General features: G+C 46.4%; 1 protein-coding gene across 1 annotated transcript in view; it reads right to left on the bottom strand.

The window, feature by feature from the left end:
* The window catches only part of LOC105694410 (dachshund homolog 2), a 150827-nt gene that overhangs the window by 79452 nt on the left and 50579 nt on the right, over positions 1 to 20796 (bottom strand). Inside the window, exon 6 of the mRNA XM_023431732.1 lies at positions 18769 to 18993. Coding sequence (XP_023287500.1) covers positions 18769 to 18993 — 225 coding nt within the window. The remainder of the gene's footprint in view (positions 1 to 18768; positions 18994 to 20796) is intronic.

Genomic DNA, 20796 nt, shown 5'->3' with positions numbered 1-20796 from the left:
AAATGTCCGATAATAGTCGTGAAGTAAAAAATGTATTTCTATTATGTTAATAAGTTAAAAGATATAATTTCTCAATATGTTTATAAATTATTGAAACTAAATATGACATTAAGATTTTCAAGAAATGTTTCAAATATCTTCGAATGAAATCTACAAGAAATCTTAAAAAATCTATCGCTTGAGATATTTAGCAAATATTGCAAAGAAATATTTAGACATTATTGTATGGTACTGGGGAGAGTTCGAAGTCGACTGATTCTTGTTTCCCGAGCCTGGGTTTTTGTTTCCGCCCTCAGGACTCCGTCCAGAAGTGGGATGGTGAAAGACCAGAGCCGAAGCTGGCATTCTCCGTTCTCGGAGTGTAACAAAATATTCGTTCCTCGCGGCAATAAACGGCGTCGTTAACGACACAAAGTCCGCGTTTGGCTCCCCCGCTCCGCTGGTCGGCCGCAGTCGGTCTCGCGGCCTTTTATTGCCGGTAAATTACGCGTTTTATTCGCTCGCGCGACGAACCAAAGCAAACTGTATAATTGAACGGTAGTTAAAACTGCGGTAGGTCAAGTTTCTCTCTTTTTATCGGGGGCCCGCTTACGGCCGGCCGATTCCGCACCGCAGCCGCACCACACCCGCAACTGCGTCACGTGCCAAGATGCGAAAGAGATGCAGAGATATAGCGAAGATAAGCCGAAGATGTTTCCAGGAAAAGTTAAAAAAATTCACCGGGATGCATCCAAGATCACCCGAGATGAGTCCAAGATGCGCTTGAGGCATGTTCAACGTGCACCCAAGGTGCATGTAAAATGCATCAATGTTGACTTCAAGGTAAACTTGCGGTATGTCCAAAATACATACGAAATGCACCGAAAGTGAACTTAACATCACTCGATATAAACTGTAATGCACTCGTGACATGTCCAAGATGCATTCTAGATATTAAGTTCCAGATAAGATGTTTCAAGGTAAGCTTAAAAAATTCACCGGGCTGCATCCAAGATCACCCGAGATGCGCTTGAGGCATGGTCAACGTGCACCCAAGGTGCATCTGAAATGCATCAATGTTGACTTCAAGGTAAACTTGAGGTACCTCCAAAATACGTACGAAATGCACCGAAAGTGATCTTAACATCACCCGACATAAACTGTAATGCACTCGCGACATGTCCGAGATGCGTTCTAGATATTAAGTTTCAAATAAGACGTTTCAAGATAAGCTTAAAAAATTCACCGGGGTGCATCCATGATCACCCGAGATGAGTCCAAGATGCGCTTGAGGCATGTTCAACGTGCTTTAGGTGCGCCCTAGATGCACACGAAATGCACTCGAAAATAGTCTAAGGGCAAACTGCATTAAATATAAATTCAAGATAACACGAAACGTAAGCTTCAGATGCGCCTTATATGCACACGAAATGCACTCGAAAATAGTCTAAGGGCAAACTACATTAAATATAAATTCAAGATAACCCTAGTAGCATGGAATCATTTCTGAACTTTTCTTCGAAATCTTTGCTAAATATCTCAAGCGACAGATTTTTCAAGATGTCTTGTAGATTTTATTCGAAGATATCTGAAATATTTGTTGAAAATCTCACCGACATGTTTAGTTTTAATAATTTATAAGCGTATATAGGAATTGAATTATTAAATTTGTGAACATATAATAAAAATACATATTTTAATCCAGGATTATTTTCGGACACTTTATTTGGTATCGAGAGACACGACAATTTTTCGTAATATTTTCGTCCCGCTATTTCATTATGGGAGCAAGACCTGTGATTTGGATTACAAATATTTTTTAAACATTCATATTAAAATGAAACGAAATGTTTTGCATATCTGTCAGAAAAATATTATGAAAACACATGGAGCCAATATTATATACAAATATTATAAAGATAATATCCTAAAGTAAACGTCTTGGAAATATTTCAAATGTCTGGTGAATATTTATAAAATGTACGATATTCGTTAGATATATAGAATATGTAGGAGAAATATTTTGTGCCATTAGGGAAGACGAGGGTATTTCCAAAATAAGCCGAGATGCGCGCAAATGACACGAAATGCCCCGAAATTAGCCCAGGATGAACTTGAGATGCGCTCGAGATGTACCGAAGAAGGTCCCGAGAACGCATCTTGGCCTTCCAGGAAAGCCCCGGGAGACTGCGGGAACTTGTATCCTGGCCGTGAAGGACACGCCAGGAGGATACTTAAATCCTTCGCATCGCGATAATGTACCGAGGCGGCCGGACCTAAAGAGGCCCGTTACTACTTCGCCGTTAAGAGCGACCAGTAGAAACGGCCTCTATGAGTCCGGCTCGGTGCTGCCGGTTATCGAGCCCTCGTAAATCCGCATTTTATAATGCAATTTCTCCCACGACATGCCGCAAATTCCTCCCTCGAATCCTCGGTCACGGGGGAGGAAAACGATAGTAGTTCCTGGGAATAAGGACAATTTCGTATCCCGAAGAAGAAGAAGAAGAAGAAACACTTTCTTTCGCGATCCCGTCTATGGAACCTCGCCATCTTGCCGATTCAAATTCCAGGCTAAAATGCATGATAACTCAATCCCATCCATGCTGAAATTTCTTTATCGACACCCTGAACCTCCTTACGTGAGAAATTTCATCGTCGAATATTCACTTTATAATTGAGTTTTACAATAAATGAATTTTACAATTCAATTACTCCAAGACGAGCCGGGAGGATTCAACCGGGTTATTGAAATCTCCTGCAGAGGAACGACTTTCTTCGTCTTTTGGAGATCCTCTGGCTGCAAAGAAGGCTATACTTGATTTTTCCCCGAAATTTCGGCATTTCACCATTTATTCGGTGAAGTTTGGGGTTACAGGAAGGAACGTCCATCTCATATAATTGAATTGTACGATAATTGATTTTCACAATTCGATTACCCCAAGACGAGCCGGGAGGATTCAACCGGTTTATTGAAATCTCCTGCAGAGGAACGACTTTCTTCGTCTTTTGGAGATCCTCTGGCTGCAAAGAAGGTTATAGTTGATTTTTCCCCAAAATTTCGGCATTTCACCATGTATTCGGTGAAGTTTGGGGTTACAGGAAGGAATGTCCATCTCGGAGCGTCGATTATCGGGCGCCCGTAAATTTCAATTTTATACCGTAATCTCTCCGCGCTAGAAATTCCTGCGTCTCTTTGTTAACTTGTTATCCAGGCGTCGACGGCAAAGAAAAACGGCACGATGCCGATAGACCTCGGGAGTAAAGAGGATCCTTTTTGCAGTCTCCAGAGACGCAGCCTCTCTCGCGGATCCTTCCGCTTAGGGATTTTTGTCCTCCGGCGCGACGTCGCGAAGTCATTGTTTTGCCATTTTCTTGGCCAAAGTGCCAAGTCGTAATGGATACTGCCTCTATGGTCAGGCTCCTGGCTACTGGTTATTGAGCGCTCGTAAATCCCCATTTTATAATGCAATCTACCAGGCGACACGCTGCGAATTCCCGCAGCTTTGTTAACTTTTCGCTGCGTTTTAAGTACGGATAAAGTATGGGAGACAAGAGACGGGGAAAAGCGTCCGGCGAAATCCCGCAAAGTATGGCCAGCTTAGCTCCGAGAGGTACGACCGAGGATCCTATTCCGGACATCTAATCAATGTAACACAATGCGTCGTATTTTCGCGGACGCATCGGAAGAACCGCGACGATTAACTTCCCGCGAAACGATTATGCAAGATTAATCGAAGTTAATTACTCTTTCAATCTCCATCTACTATAAAGTAACATCTGTCCCCCTCTCGCTGATATCTTGGTTCATCCAATTACTAAATCATTTAATTTAATCAGAATTAATTTGCGATTCAAAGCGATGAACTGATAACTTCAGGCGGTGCATTAAACATCTTTATCAGATTTAGCATTATTCGCTCGGATACTAGATCGCGGAAATGATTCCCGGAAAGGGTGTCCTTAAAAATCAAGTTTAATTAATTTTAAGGGGTTCGATCCAATCCAGAGAAATTATTTGGGCCCTTAAAATCGCATTTGTCCGTACATCTGTAGCGTCTTAGCTCATGACAATTAATTTCACGTGCATTAATTTTATAAAATGAATAGGCATCAATTTCTGTATTCTATTTAATCATCTGTAGCATGCTAGCATATGACAATTAATCCCACGAGCATGAATTTTATAGAATTAATGAGAATTAGTGTCTTCTCGAGTTCCCATCTCTACCATGAAATTGCACGATGGGCCGATGTATCGATACAACGTACACTGATAAAAATCGATGGAAATGGACGTGATATTACAGAGACAATGTAATTTTACTGCATTTTATTGTGGCGTCGAAATAACCAATTATTGAGTATGTACATTGACATGCGGAATTTTATCAGGATATTGATAGCGTCACACATATCATTCTGTATCTGGAAATTCACCTCCAAGTTTACCGGAATTAAATGTAATATTACATTATAATTTTCATTAACTTAACTCAGATGCTCGACGTGATATTACAGAGATAATGTAATTTTACTGCATTTTATTGTGGCAACGAAATAACCAATCATTGAATATGTACATTGACATGCAGAATTTTATCAGAATATTGATAGCGTTACACATATCAATCTGTATCTAGAAATTCACCTCCAAGTTTGCCGGAATTAAATGTAATATTACATTATAATTTTCATTAACTTAACTCCGATGCTTGACGTGATATTACAGAGACTGTAATTTTACTGAAATTTATTGTGGCATCGAAATAACCAATTATTAAGTATGTACATTGACATGCGGAATTTTATCAAGATATTGATAACGTTACACGTATCATTCTATATCTGGTAATTCATCTCCTGGTTTACCGGAAAAGGAGTGCAGGCAAGACTGCACCTCTTTCCCGCGAAAATGCTCCCCGGAAAGGATATCTCCGAGAATCGAGCTCAATTAGTCCAGGGAGGGTCCGATCGGATCCTGGGGAATAATCCTGGACCCCGGGAGCGCGTTGGGTCCATAAATCCGGAGTGCGTTACGCCGGTGGATGCGCATCTTCTGCACGGCAGAAACGTATTAACGCGCCTTTGCAGCGGGCCGGCGGAGCGTGCAGGGCCCGCCGCTTCTTTTATCGTTAAATAAATAATCAAGCAGTTGTTCCCATGTTAGGCATAATTTATTATCCTCCCGGTCTATACCACCGCCCCTCGATCCGGCTTCCATACTCTTAAATTCTCTCCTCCTCGGCGTCCTCGAGGATCCCCCGCCTCCAGGGCCGATTCCTCCCGCTCCAGGGTCGCCTCGGTGCACCTTTATTTTCCCCTTTCCTTCCCGGTCCCTCTCGCGGTCTAAGTGGTGCCTTATGCTAACGGGCCCGTGGTTTCTTTAATTGACAACCCCTCCGGCCGGGCCCGTGCTCGGGCCCCCGGAGGTGGGAACCGACATCGAGCTCGGCGCGCCAACATCGTATTGTTCCGCGTTTTTATTTATACTTTTCTGTCCCCGACTCGCCCCTGCAGCCGGGAATCCTCCCTGCTGGGACTTTGCCATGGTGCGTCCCATTAGGAAGTCGCGCTCGGAATATCTCGGTGACTCAGAAACTCTGGAAGCTGTAATGCGCCCTTTTTTGCGCTGCCCGAGGGGCTCACTCGGAAATCAGGAAAACGATTTCCTTCGTTCAAATCGATTGTCTTGATTTCATTTGATAAACAAAATGGTGACATGCGATGGTCAACCGTAAAATTGTGGCCACAAAGTATTATAAGGAAATAGACCCAAGAAACTCTGGAAACTGTAACGCGTCCTTTTTTGCGCTGCCCGAGGGGCTCATTCGAAAATCAGGGAAAACGATTTCCTTCGTTCAAATCGATTGTCCTGATTTCATATGACAAACAACAATGGTGATATGCGACGGTCGTCCTTAAAATTGTGCCCGCGAAGTAGAATAAGGAGAGAGACTCAAGAAACTCTGAAACCTGTAATGCGCCCTTTTTTGCGCTCCCGAGAGGAGATGCTGGAATGAAATTCTAGAAGCTGAGCGATGGCCTTTTATTTTGGTACTTCTAGAGTCGAGATGTTGCTCTTGGAACATCGGAATAACCGAGCGGGTTTAGAAATGTTGATAAGTCCCTTATCGCGATGAGCTATCTGTTGGAAGGAGGTACGGAAAAAGCCGCAATTAAATTTGAGAGTCATAAAATGGTTAATAAGGTAAGTAAAACTACGGACAGACAGAGGTGCTCTCGGAATGCAACATTTTGTAAGCACGTCACGTTTAAACGAGATTCACTAAGGTCCGTATTTTATGTCGGTGTAGAACAGGATACCTAACCTCTTGATGGGCCATAAAGAAACGGTGACGAGGGATTTAACTGGCAGCTTCGATATCGTTGACAATTGTGACAATCACTGTAAATCTTTCCGAATGTCCCTCCTCGAGGTCCCTTTCATTACTGAAGAAATTGAACAAATGGTTTAATCGCGTAGACCTGTCTGTCAAATAATTGAACCGCGACGTTAGAATAATGGAAATAGGACTCACTGAACTCCCGCTTCCTTTTATCGCCACTCTTCACTGTCCAAATATCGAAAAAAGTGCATCGGCCATTAAATCTTGGCAAACGTCAATTATCCATCTTCTATAAACGTGTTAAATCTCTTTCTTTTATTCCCTGAACCGAAAGAGAGAAATATTTTTCTAGCGTATCTTCATTTATCGAACAACGGTTCACCTAGTACCTGAAGGTACAACTTCAGGATTAAAAATGTTTGTTCGGTGCAATTCCGCCTATCGAACAATTGCTTATGAAACATTCTTACCGTGAGAAATGTTCTTGCCGTACTATATACTATACATTAACCAGTAATTTCAGTATTGAAAATGTTCTTATTCCGCATGTCCAGAATTTGAAGATCATTGAATGCGCCCATCGTCAGAAATGTTCTTGTCGCGCACCTCGGTCTGCCTTAGAACGGCTCCCCGAATATTGTACAACGGCAAGACCCCAAAGGATGCACCCCAACTCATCTTTCATCAACAGTATCCAGTCAGCCATCAACATCAACCAGTAATTTCAGCATTGAAAATGTTCTTATTCCGCATGCCCAGAATCTGAAGATCATCGAATACTCCCACCGTCAGATATGTTCTTGTTGCGCAACTCGGTCTGCCTTAGAACGGCTCCCCGAATATTGTACAACGGCAAGACCCCAAAGGATGCACCCCAATTCATCTTTCATCAACAGTATCCAGTCAGCCATCAACATCAACCAGTAATTTCAGCAATGGAAAATGTTCTTATTCCGCATGCCCAGAATCTGAAGATCATCGAATACTCCCACCGTCAGAAATGTTCTTGTCGCGCAACTCGGTCTGCCTTAGAACGGCTCCCCGAATATTGTACAACGGCAAGACCCCAAAGGATGCACTCCAATTCATCTTTCTCCACGTCTCCATCCTCCCCTGTCCCTAGATGGGAAGAAAAGTGCGTGGGCTTGCAATTTGTTGCGGGTGGAGGCTTCCGACTTATAAACGCAGATGTAACCGGCGTTTTATGCCCGCCGACAGAGGTGGAGACGGGGGCGAGATGATAGATGCTAGTAGTTCCTATCGGAAGGATACCCAAAAAGCATACAAGCTCATCCTACCAACGCGCGTCTGCATTTCTCGTTCTCTTTGGGACCACTGCCTTTACGAATGCAGTTCCGAGCTCTCCCTCCCCCGTTTCTCCCGCTATTTCTCGTTCTCGCTCGATTCCTCCTTTTTCCTCTCGTTAGTTCGCCCTCTCCCTCGCGCGCACCCTGTTCCTGGCTAACAAGGAAACCTTGCGAACCCATAAATTCCGATTCGAATAAACTCCACAGAAATATGGCGCGGTACGAGCCACGAGCGAAGAAATTGCTCGGTTTCGCGATCGAATGCGATTTCGAGCTTTACAATTAATCCCCACTGGTTGCGTGGGAGGGAAATAAATCACCCGCTAAAAGAAATAATTATCTTCAACAGAGTTAGCAGGGAAATGACAATTGAAGTCTGAAGGAACGTTATTCCGAATCGACGTAATGACAAAATCCCTATTAACGTTTCCTCTTCATTGGTTACCCTAGAGACACTTCAAGTACTTATCCATTTACTTGATTAATAAATCGTACCCCATCTTAGCTCTTCATGATATGAATCGATAAATTAAAAAAAATAAATAAGTTGGCGCGTCCCGTTATCGCCATTTATATTAATATTGAAACCTTTCACAGTCTATGTTGACAATTATACGAAATGAAGCGTTTCATATGTCCATTTCAGTAAAGTAACGATAAACAGATCGATGTAAGACTGTCGAAATCCCGTGAATTCATTATTCTAACGACTGTTTAAGACCAACGTCGCCATCTGTGACGTTTAGCTGCAACTAAATATTTCCTCTAAAAGCACGTGTTAGCTCCGAGATAAGCCAGCATTTCACTCGCAGAAAGTATTTTCCATATTTTCCCATATGACTCTGTAATATTCCATTTCTACGGTATTCTAAATTGTTCGAGCTAGGCCCTGAAACTCTTTATTTCCGATTCAAAGTCTCCAAGAAGCATGAAACATCGAAAACGTGCACGGACCACGCCAAGTTGGTTCAAGTCCATGATAAATAAATAAATTTTTCATGAAAAATGAAATTTCCTGGGTTTCAGGACGTATCTTAGAGTGTGCACACCCACGTGGTAAAATTTGATAAAAATCGGTACATCCAATTCGGAGAATACTTTCCCCAACGATTTGACCTCTCAGATACATACATAGACTGACTCTTTCATATCGCCTTAATTCTTACGGTTTATCGTCAAAGGCATTTCATTGAAATCTAGGTAAGTGACGACTTCCCTTTACGCTTCTTCCCCTTCCTCAGCGTTATCTCGAGCCAACCATCTATCTTTCTATTTCCCATCTCCGCTTCGCCCTCTCAGCCTCGGAGGAAAGGGCAAACCGAAGAGCGAGTTACGATTTCGTTTTGCGCTTCCCCTCTCGCTCCCCGAGCGCGGCGCTTCTTCTTCTTCTCTTCTCGTTCTTCTGGAGCGAACGCGTTCGCCGTTCTAGAGGTAATTAAATATCCGTGGCTGCACTCAGGCCATGCCGCCCAATGCGCTACCTTAACGATTGTCTCTGGGTCAGAGGTCGCGCACGCACCCTGCTCGGCTCATACCCCACGACAGGGCCGGCCCGCCATGGGAACTATTATGCTTATTAAGGTGGAAAGTAATAAATTATAGGCGGCTAATAATGGGAACCGCGAAGCGTAATAATTGATGTATGCAAAGGAAGTCGTTCGCGAACCGGGACCTCCGACTGTACGACTGAGGCGCCCTCCACTCTTCCAGCCGCTTCTCACCTCCTCGCGGTTAACGCACCGTGCGAGGTCACCACTATTCCGAGAAAGAAGGGACCCAGACACCGTGCGTTGCTCCTCTCCTTATTCCCAGGAATTACATCCACCTTCCGAGCGATTCCTCACCGCGAATCGTCCCCGAAGAGCCGGAGTTAGAAGAGCCTGGTGCCCAACGAGAGGTCTTAATGGAATCCACAAAAAGTTTCGTGTCGATGTCTCATTAGGACTTGAATAGAACGCAGGGAGACGTGATTTAGGCTTACAATCCATATTTAGAATCGAGGAGATCATGAAAATTCAAGTGGAAACTCCAAAATCGAAGATATAGTACCCCCATCTCTGTGGTTGGTACCCAACAAGAGGTCTCACTTTGTTGGGCAGCATGTTTCGTGTTGATGGCTGGTCGGAGGCTGGTCAGTAAAGTCCATATCTCATTAGGACTTGAATAGAACTCAGGGAGACGTGATTTAGGCTTACAATCCATATTTAGAATCGAGGAGATTATGAAAGTTCAAGTGGAAACTCCAAAATCGAAGATATAGTACCCCCATCTCTGTGGTTGGTACCCAACAAGAGGTCTCAATTTGTGTGGCAGCATGTTTCCTGTTGATGGCTGATCGAAACTTGGTCGATAACACACAGTACAGCGTGGTTCTGGATTAGAATTGCAATAGAGCCCATAAAAATATGCGTGGAACTCTATAATCGAAGACGTAGTAGCTCCAGTTCTTCTAAAGGTACCGATAAGGGATCAGCTCCTAATCAACACTACCTGACAACTCACGTGGAACTATCAGTTGCTGGAATTTAGTGCATCCTGATTTCGGTAGTTTACCGACTCCTAGTTATCTCTAGTTTTGATGAACCAGTGGAGTCCACGATTGCGAAAATGTGGAGGAAACAAGATAGAGGGTTTGGGGTCCTCGGCGAGCGGAGAGAGTTGGACGGAAGGAGGTGGACCTAGTCTCGGAGCGGCCAGACCACTCCTGTCCGACGTCCTTAAACCTTCCAGGACGAAAGGTACAAGGTATCTCTTCGAGGCGCAGGGTAATAAAGGTGCGAGGTATTTATTGCTAAGCGCCACCATATAACGAGCTCGCGGGCTACACGCGCCGGACTCGCGCGAGGCGTCCTCGCCCGGAGTGGGCGCGGTGCCAATAAACCGATTCCGGTCTTAATTAAATCTAAGACAATGCCGTTAGGCCCCTAATTAAAGTAAACGTCGTCTGTGCAATAAAAGGGCGGCCGGTCGCGCGTCGGGACGGCGACGTCGTGGCCGATTCCTCCGGCTGTAAAAGCCAGGCCGTTTCGGTTTATCTCGGGGAACGCAGACGCTTCGCCTCGTTCGGCCTTGGAGGCCGGTGTTCCCTCGATAAAGCGCATTACGATCCTTAAACGTACTTTTCGGGGCGGCGCCGCCCCTTTACGAGCGACACCCCGATCGCCGTTATCGCGCAGCTAGCGCCCTCCTAGTTGGCGTCTTGGCGACCTTTCTCGGAGCTTGCGGAGAGCTTGGATCTTGGGGGCTGGTGGAGTCTAAGGTGGCATCGAGGGTCCTGTGGATGTCCTGGGGGAGAGACTGGTACTCGGGGTGGAGTTCTTTGGGTTCCTGGTGTCTGAGCGCTGATGACGAAGGGGGGCAGAGACGCCTCAAGTTAATCTGGAATGACCTCGAAGATGCCGTATCAATGAGTGGATCATCCTTGTACAGATGCATTACGCGGTGATCATCTGGTCATGAATCACCGATACATGGAGCATCGAAGTGCCTGCAAGGTACCACCGAATGATCAGCAACCAATTCCAGGCATCACGGATCGGTTCATCCCAAAGTATCTACGGGTGTGGTACACAAACCTAGGCACAACGACTGACCATCACTATTTTCCCGGGTACCATGGATGCCCTGCATCCCAATTCATCCCAAGATGCCACAAAGAGTCGCGTATCGATCTACTGTCACGGTATCATTTACAATAGGTTATCACTCCATCCTTGAAACGCCAGATATCAGTTCACTCCGTGTTACCACCAGCACATGTTGCGTTGATTCACCTCCTAGGAGGCAGATCACCTCTTCAAGGGTGGAAAACGTCCCCCATGCGGCATTCCCCGAGCTTCTCCGTGCAACTCGCAGCTATGCGATAATGGCTACTCGTTCGCGATGCAGGAGAGATAGAGCTCTCGGTCGGACTCGCCGAGTCGGGAGGGTCGCGGCTCGGCAGGGTGAGCCGTAAATCAATCGGGCCGCATCGAGGAGCGCCGAGCGAGCGGCCGTCCGAGGCCGACCGGGCCCGGTAGGTGGACAAGCGGATGTTTATATCAATATTTCTGTTTGTTCGCCCGAACGTTTATGCGCCGTGCCTCACCACCCCCGCGACGGCCCGGCCGACCCCCGACGCACTCGCTGTCGACTCCGACTGGTCCACTGGCCTTTTCCTAGAAGCTCCGCGCCATATTTTCTGCAGCTTCGGAAGCCACGGTGGAAGACAGATACAAGAGGGGACGGAAAGATCGGAGTGGCATGTCCAGAAAATTGATGGTCCCTAATTGGCCGATTCCATCGGATGATACGGAGGACCCATCCTTTCCTTCTTGGTTGACCAGAACCAGGGACCGGGGGACGGCATGTTCATCCATAAATAGGGGTGCATACAGAAATTAACTTACCTTGCACTTTCCCTGGAAACCCTGGGAACATTGACACGTTTCGGTGGTCCAATCACAGTTCAATGGAAAATGAATTTCCTGATAACATCCATCGACGATGATCGTATCATCAGACATCAAATGTTCCCTTTCATCTTCAGATGGCTTGAACTTCAGATAGGCACTTTGCGCTTATTTCGAGGAACGCATCTTGAAATTCTAAATCCAGGGTGAAAGTCCATTGATGGGACTGCACTTCGTGTATTTTCTAGGTATACGATTCGCAATTTAGACTCTGGTGAGTTTGGTCTCGCGAGATAGGCTCTGGTCGATGTTATCGTTAACCGAAGCCACGTAACAGGGAATACGTCTCCGGCACGCGGGAGGATCGGTGCATCGGTGCATCGGTCCGGTAGCGCATCGGCGCATCGATGCATCGGTATTGCATCCTGCTTGGATGCAGGCGGGAGCAGTGCCGAGCGGGATAATAGGATTTCAGGCTCGCAGCCTCCCAGGCCGAGGCCAAAAATCGCAGGACTTTACGGCGAGGGGGCGGCGGTAGGGCCGCTCCGCGCGAGCTCTCCAGCCAGGACCCTTACAATTTTAATTAACCCGGTACCGGGTAGCCGATCGCGATCGAATCGGGTGCACGATCTACAAGGAATCTACATAAGATCCTCCACTCTTGGCTACAACTCAATCCCCTCTCGTTCCCGAGGCCTTAACCGGCCCCACAGGGCCCGCGATCCGCGTTGCCCGGCCGGCTTTATCGCCCGAAGGATCGCTGATCGCTCAGCTCCTGGTGGCGTCTTTTTTTTTTTTAAGGACGCCACCAGGAGATTTCAGATTTTCCGCAGACCAAGGATCTTGGATCATATCTCCGAGGTCTTTCTGGCGATCCGCGGTCTCGAAGAGGGAGTTCTATGGGGAATTTCGAGTGCTTGGTGTTCCTATAGCGACTACCTTGGAGGATTCAATCGTCCTGGGAGTAAGGAACTGAGTGCGTTGTCGCAACGTAAAGAGGTGATTTTTTTAATCACATTCTGCGTATCAAAAATCTCGGGTTATCTCTCTATGGTCTTTACGATGATGATGATAGGCAGAAAGGAACAACGACTGGCATAGGGAATTTCGGAAGTGCCTTGACGTTCTAAAGCTCGGGGTTCAGGACGTCCTGGTAAGAATTAGATGTTACTGTTCGTACTATACCGGTATTAACTGGTGGTTCCTTAATTACATCCTCTAAATGAAGGATCTTTGATCATCTCTCTGGCGTGCTTGGGATAATTTCTACTTCAAAAGGAACTGTGAATTTGACTAGGACTCTTCTGTGTTTTGGGGTTGGGGGTTCAGCAGATCTCTTAATTACATCCTGGAAGCATGAATGAATATGAAAAGTCGTCATTTTACCGTCAAAGGACGAAGGATGAATACTACCAGCGACTGTCTTTGCTAAACGGCGCGCAGGGACCTGCGTCGATTGCGTGAAACGGGAGAGCGATGGGCAAAAAGACCGAAGGATTCAGCAGGCGGCTCGCTCGGTACCCGTGCGGAATATTAGCGCATTTGTGAAACCCGATCCTCGGACAAATAAAAGTCCACCCCACGTCCGAGTGTCTTGCCGCGGAGACTTCCACCGGCGCTCCCTCGCCCACCCATGTCCACCCTGGCCAGGGCGCTCAGGATGGAGGATCCTCCTGACGCACGGACAGCCTTTGCCACCGACAAAGGCCAATAATATACACCGAGGACATCCCGTATCGGAGATATTTCACACGAACTGGCACGAGCTCTCCTGAGTGCGACGTTCGTTAAAGCTGCTGGATGAAAAGGGTCGCCGCCTAGACCCCAGATGTCGGACCGATATTGTTGTGGTGTTCAACGTTCGGTCGACCAGAGCCACGTGGGTTCAAAACATTTCGTCGTTATAAGGCTTTCAACCAAGTACCTGAAAGTACTTAGTTCTTTGAATTCGCTAAATTACACACTCCCTTACCACTGCAGTGCGCAAAGGTACCAGGCATCAGCACCTTAGCTGGTGCATGGTACCTTTGTACCAGCACCTTAGCTGGTGTCTTGGGCCTTGCAGCAGCTCTAGACCCTTCTCCATTTGTCGAATCATGAAAAGCGAGTCGCAAAATAAAGAACTGCAACTTCCAAAGAATGCATAGTACTTCTATGAAGATTTCTCCGAGACTAGTGTTCGAACTACCGTCCCACGCTAGGACCTTTATCCACCATTTGTAACAATAAATCTGATACTGAAGAACCCTTTCGCTGGATAGTTGGAAATTCCCCGGGGGACTCAGATCGCATCAGTAGATCTGCTGTCCCAGGTGCCAAGGGATCCTCAATCTAGACGATTTCCTGGACGACTGATATCAATGTCGTTCACTAGGACCTTTGCCATTCGGCCGAACGGTGGAGGATCTTTCTGCTGAAGGATTTCGAGGATGACTCTCGGTGCGGAATATTACAGCAGTAGCAGGACCCGATATGACACAGGGGCAGATAAAGATCCTACTTCCAGGGCAATCCTCGCGGAGGAACCTCCCGTTGGCGCCCAGCCAGGATCGTCCTGGACCGCCCGGGCGAGGACACGGCCCATCGCGGGTCCCCCCGACCTACCGACAAAGACCACTAATATATCGGGAATATTCCGCATCGAAGGCATCTCACGCGAATTGGCTCAGAGCTGGCTCGTAGCTGGCTCGCAAGTAACACGATAGCGGCCGTATGTAAAACCATCTGGTGTAAAACGAGCTGCTGGCTCGCTCGAGTATTAAATCGGGCAGCCGTCTCTCTCCCTCTTTTTCTCTCCCTCTCTCTCTTTTCCCCTTCGCCAAAGTGCGCCATGGCGGACTCGCGGTAGCGCCCTCTCGCTCTCTCCCGACCTAGCTGCCGACCTGGGCATCTCCACCTCTCTCTCGCTCCTTCCTCTTCCACATATCCGCGTCCTACTTTGCGACTTAACGTCCTGCCCGACTCGGGACGACGGAAATCTCCTTGGCACGCACGTGCGCGTACCGCAGCTTCCCTCGGTACTCTCGGTACTCGTGTCACGCGTCTCTCAAAGACCCCCGACCGCATTCCAACATCCGAGGACTTATTCCTCCTCTTGGAGCCGTGGAGGCGCATCGCCTTCGAAAAGACCCTGGACCCTCTTGGATTCTTCAAAACAATACATACGAATTCTGGAAAGCTCACAGTTCTCAAGGTGATATATATGTACCAGAAAGTGAAAATATTTATAAACATTTCCTCCAAACTAGGTGCACCGAATTATTTGAATTTTTAACCCGTGATTATGGAGGCTCTATGGAAGAACGCACGTGCCCGTGAAATTTCATTTTTCGAAAAAGAAATACCTTTCTTTTGGTTTTTGTCCGAGATAAACGCAAAATTTTGTTCGAAAAATCTAATTTTTAGGGCACCGCGTTCTTCCTTAGAGCATCTATAATCACGTGTTAAAGTATTATTTTCAAGCGCAGATTTCGCTTTATGTTTTAATGACAATTGCTTTTAGTATACTACGTACATTAAGCTTCAATTAGGTACCGGTTTTCAACTCGATAAACAAGTAACAAAGTCTAGCTAGGACTTGAAGAAAAGTTCTGTCTTTAGATTTGAAGTGACGGTAAGGTGGACCACTATGGCAAACTACCAATCTCAATTTGAGAATAGTTAGGACTGAGTTTAAATTTCCTAAGGAAAGTGGGAATAAACGCGTTCTGGTAACCGGCTCGAGGTTTTCTGTAAAGTCCTCTCTGGGGTCCTTTAGATCCTCGTAGGTTGATCTGACCCGAGAGCCGATCACGATCATCTCCGGATTGCGGAGCAACCCAACAAACTACCAATCTGAATTTGAGAATAATTAGGATTGAATTTCCTAAGGAAAGTGGGAATAAACACGTTCTAAAAACCGGCTCGAGGTTCTTTAGATCCTCGTAGGTTGATCTGACCCGAGAGCCGATCACGACCATCTCCGGATCGCGGAGCAACCCAACAAACTACCAATCTGAATTTGAGAATAATTAGGATTGAATTTCCTAAGGAAAGTGAGAATAAACGCGTTCAAAAAACAGGCTCGAGGTTTTCTGTAAAGTCCCCTCTGGAGTTCTTTAGATCCTCGGAGGCTGATCTGACCCGAGAGCCGATCACGATCATCTCCGGATCACGGAGCAGCCCAGCACGAGCGTCACCTCTCGCGAGCATAAGCCGCTAAATCGGCGAACGCATTAGTTAACGGCCCTGAAAATGACACTTTGTATCGGCTAATGGGTAATTAACGTCCCGCGTTCCGTTTCGAGGGAATTTATGAAACGTACCGTGAACCGAGGGCCCTCTTGGTCGGGCCGATATCGGTCCGACTTTATGGGCCCCGGCGAGGGTGGCCAATGCGGATAAGGCCCCTCTCGGGGACCGCATCGGCTCCTCTTTTCGCATCTCTTTTCACTTCTTTTCGCCTCTTCTCCTCTCTTTTAGTCGCTATCCTCCTCGCTGTATGTGTATGCATGTACGTACCTATGAGTGTGCATGCAGGGTGCCGGTAGTGTCAGCCCTCCCGGAGAGAAGTGCTCTCTCTTCTCTCTCTCTCTCTATTTTTTTTCGCCGTGATCGAGCAATCCCGAATTGGTCCAAAACGTCGCTTTCCACCAAAGTAAATATAAACAATTTTAATTTTAATCGGACGACTCGAAAAAGGCCACGCGTGATTCTACCAAAATTTCACCACCGCTTAATTCGACTTTGATGAGTATCGCGTTTGTGATCTTTCTTTCTTTTTTTTTTTTGTATAATTGAATTTCCGTAATCACTCCTCGTCAATTCACTTTTTGGATCGAAAAATGATAAGCAGTCTTGATAGCCGACCAATGGCAGATTTCGTAATTGATGAATTTCGGGGGAAATTTGAAAATAGGCTGAGAAATTCGAGGCTTCCGGCGAATCTGCAATTGCTCGAGTATCGAACCCCATTGGCAATGTGTACTGTATATGATTGGTTTTTATTTTTTAAACACTCTTCTCTTATCTCCAATTTCCATGATAAAAGGTCTCAAGGCTTACATCGTTCTATACGTAATAAGTATCTACGAGTGCGCTCATAACAATTGGCTGAATTTCGTTAATTCGGGATCTTTGACTAATCGCGGATAATTGGTTAAATAATATTAGTGACTAAAGTTTCGTGTACATCGAGATTCGAGTTTCTTAGCTTAGGACTAAGTTCTTAGGGCTAAATTCATCTAGGGCTGTAAGGAAATCTGAATCGATCCTTTTTTTTTTACCAGGGCATGTGAAATTCGAAACTCTTCTTGTATAAAAAAATGTCAAACTCTCCATTAGAATGGGTGTAATGTTTCCCTTTTATAAAAGAAAACGTTATGTATTTTGTAAAACGAATAAGAGTCCGAGCACGCCAAATGAAGCAGCGAATCAATAAAACAATTCATTTCCGATTTTAAAACAATTACCATCTCACTTTAATACTACATAAAATTGTTCATTCCTCCTTTTCGTTTGTCCTCTTCTTTGCAACGTTACAAATTCATTTAAATCTTTAGCGTAATGGATGAAACTCTCAGAGCAATGCGACGAATAGATGAAATTATAAACATTGATGAGGTCTTAATGACAACGATTTGAGATATGTTTCGAGACGTTTCTATAAGGTCCATATTCCTGTAGCTTAGTAATAGGAATATCAACCTTAAAATCGACTTATCAAGAAAAGGCCTCTTTTTCTTCATTCCGAGACAAGTAATGCGATTAATATTGTAATAAAGTTATCGACTAACGTTAATTGACGTACAAATTCACGCCTACATGCCCTGGTACCACTACGACTACTATCGCATCAACCACCCCCTTTTTAATAGTTGTCACACTCATTAAAATCTCTCACTCTCTCCCTCTCTTTCTCGCTTTCCTTACGTATATCGACATCTCGATACGATAATACACCGAGATTGAGAAAAAAAAAAAGAAAGAAAAACGTTCGGAGAAACATCCTCTCCTCTACGATATGAGTATACTACCTACATGCTACTTTGACAATAATTAATCATTTTGTATAAATAGCATCGGTGCGAACTCGGGGGTATTAGCAGGAACAAGCTAGCGGGGCTTTTACAGAGAAATTTGCGTTTCTTACGAATAAAGACTCTCCGCAGGAGGGCGACGGGAATGAGGAAGGAAGGAAGAGATGAGAAGAGGGCACCTGAAGTAGGAAGAAAGCAACTTGTCCCATGTAATACGATAATTATCGATAAAATATCATTGTTAGAACACGTCTAAACAAAAAATATGAACGTACGACCCCTGGCGACATCTCTTATCAATGTCCTTTTACAAGTGTCAGGGATGCAGGGTGGAACATTAAATTTCTGAGACTCAACATGTTTCTCTTTCTTCGGATTCCATGAATTTTATAGGATATCCTGAATTTTTTTTTCTTGAAACATTACAAGAAACGAGAAATGTCGGTAATTTTCTTATCTCTTCACAAGGGACACAGAAATGCGATTTGGATTTTAGGTTTGGCGAGGTTGCGAAATCATATTTGGAAAGGGTGTTTCCTCTGTGGGGAGGTTTGCTAGAGCAGTAATTTGTTTAATGTCGAAGAGGTCTCAGGGAAATTTGTAGTAGCACATGGGACATTTTTCTTGCTAGCTACTTAGCGCCTTTCGATATGGTTCTGGGACAACTGGAAGATAATGAAATTGTGGAGAGCGCCCTCTAGCGTCTTAAGAAAGCCCAGCCACTGACCTTTCTCGTAGTTGATCTGTCGTTCCTGCTGCCTCGCGTTGTCAGCAGCTACCTTGAGGAGGCCCTGGATGTTCCTGAGGAGGGTCTCCGTGCTGGACACCGAGGGGTCCTGGGACCCCTGGGACACGGCTACCGCTGCGGTGGCGATCTGGGAATAGTTCAGGGCCTGGGGACTCTCGGAGCCCGGGGCTGGCAAGGGCAGATTTTCTGGCACGTCCGAGAGATCTGGAAGAACAAAACACCCAACGTAAGCTCGTCAAGAGATCCATCAGTTCCAAAAATCTGAACGCAAATAGGCGCAACTAGGACTGGGAAATCTGGAGATACAGAAGAGGCAATGGCCAGTTCGAAAGATCCATCACGTCCCAAAAACCCAAACGTGAAGCTGACCGGTATCATTCTTCGCCTCTTCAACTTGTACCGATCACTTCTAAAATCAGTGATGACCAACAATGAAAGTAGAACATGAAAATGGCCTGTTTAATCGGCACCGATTCCTGAGAAGGTGCCTAGGTCGCGGATCGACAAGAAGAAGACTTGGTTCTCGTCCTCTCGCCGTTCCAAAAATAAGTTCCTCCGTAAGTCCAGGCAAAACGGCGCCACCGATGGAAAGCTCATCCGCGAGGTTACCCTCCGGGCATAATCTCGCCTCTACAAGCCGCATTCCTGCTCCTATGACGATGATATCGATAAATCGCAGACCCTCTCCTTCGAGGGTCGCGTGTCCGGCCGCCGTGAGCGGTGGGCCGCATGCGGCCCCGCGTCCACCCACGCATTCCGCGAGCTGGCCGATCTTTGATTTAGCCCTCGCCAGGATCGGAGAAATTCGTGGGCATCCCCGGGATCCCCTCCACCTGGGGGATCTTCTCCGGTTATTGGGGGTCTGGTTAGGCCCGACTCGGCCGCGTGGGCCCGACCGCTCGCGGCCGGCCCACACCGCCGCCGGCAGGCCGGCTTTAAGCCACTTGCTTTATGGCCAATGATATGTGGTTTATTGTATCGTCTTTTAATTATCAGCGCACACCTACAACCGCGCAAAGCGGCCTTTAGCTAACTTATAGCGCGCCGAGATTCCCCACTCGCTCGCCGGAGCGGATTTAATGCTCGCGCCTTAGACCCTCGGAGCTGATAGCGAGACGCAAGCTGGGCCCGCGACCATTACAATTATCGGCGAACAAGCCGGACTCGCGTCACTCTGCATCGCTTGCACGGGAGTGGAGCAGCGGAGGGCCCAATGATCGACGAATCGCTGGGACCGAGATTGGAACCTCTGGTTGGACTCTGTTGGTGGGCCCGATGTTGGGCATCTCGAGACCGCGAGTGAAATTAGTGTTGGGACTGATTCCGTTGGTCCTTAGAAGGTTGTCACAATCAGTGAGATGCTCAGAACATGCGTCCCCTAGGCAAATGGCTCTTTGTGTGGTTGTTCAAGTAGTTACCACGTTCTAAGAGCTGATCCCTTGGACCCTCCGCCGTCCCATTAGCGTTCGTCCTTAAGAATCAGTTTATCCACTTGCATAGACAAACTGGGTTCGACAATCCCTAACCATGATCAAGTGATCAGTTTCATACATAGACCGGGACATATCGGAACTCTAAACGTTCCTCCAATCCTAAAACTACACCGCATGTACTTTGAGCAGCATAGACATTTAAACCAGAGACAAATCCTCGTTCGTAGCCTATCAGATCCTATTTACATCCAAATCTGTAAGGGATTCGTGTTTCCCCGCCCCAGCTATGAAACTCGTGATGCTGGACTCGGCATCGATAATAATTCTCTCCGAGATGCGAGATGGCGAAGTACCACCTTTCCAGCCGAAGGATAACCCACGCCAGCGTCGGAGTATCAGGCAAATTGACGGAAATCAGCTGATCGGGGGTACCGGGCCCCAGGGTCTCGGGGTCCGATTCGATCCGGGCCGCGCTAGGCGCCTCCGGTCGTCGGCGGTCGTCTCTCATTAAATCAGAACGGCATTCCGCGCTCGTGTACACTCCCACGGGCTTTCGATGGGGTCTACTTCGATC

This window comes from Orussus abietinus, unplaced genomic scaffold (assembly GCF_000612105.2).
Source record: "Orussus abietinus isolate OABI.00-Male unplaced genomic scaffold, Oabi_2.0 scaffold165, whole genome shotgun sequence".
NCBI classification, from domain to species: domain Eukaryota; kingdom Metazoa; phylum Arthropoda; class Insecta; order Hymenoptera; family Orussidae; genus Orussus; species Orussus abietinus.
Note: the sequence above shows the minus strand (reverse complement) of the source record. Positions and strands in the feature narration are given on the sequence as shown.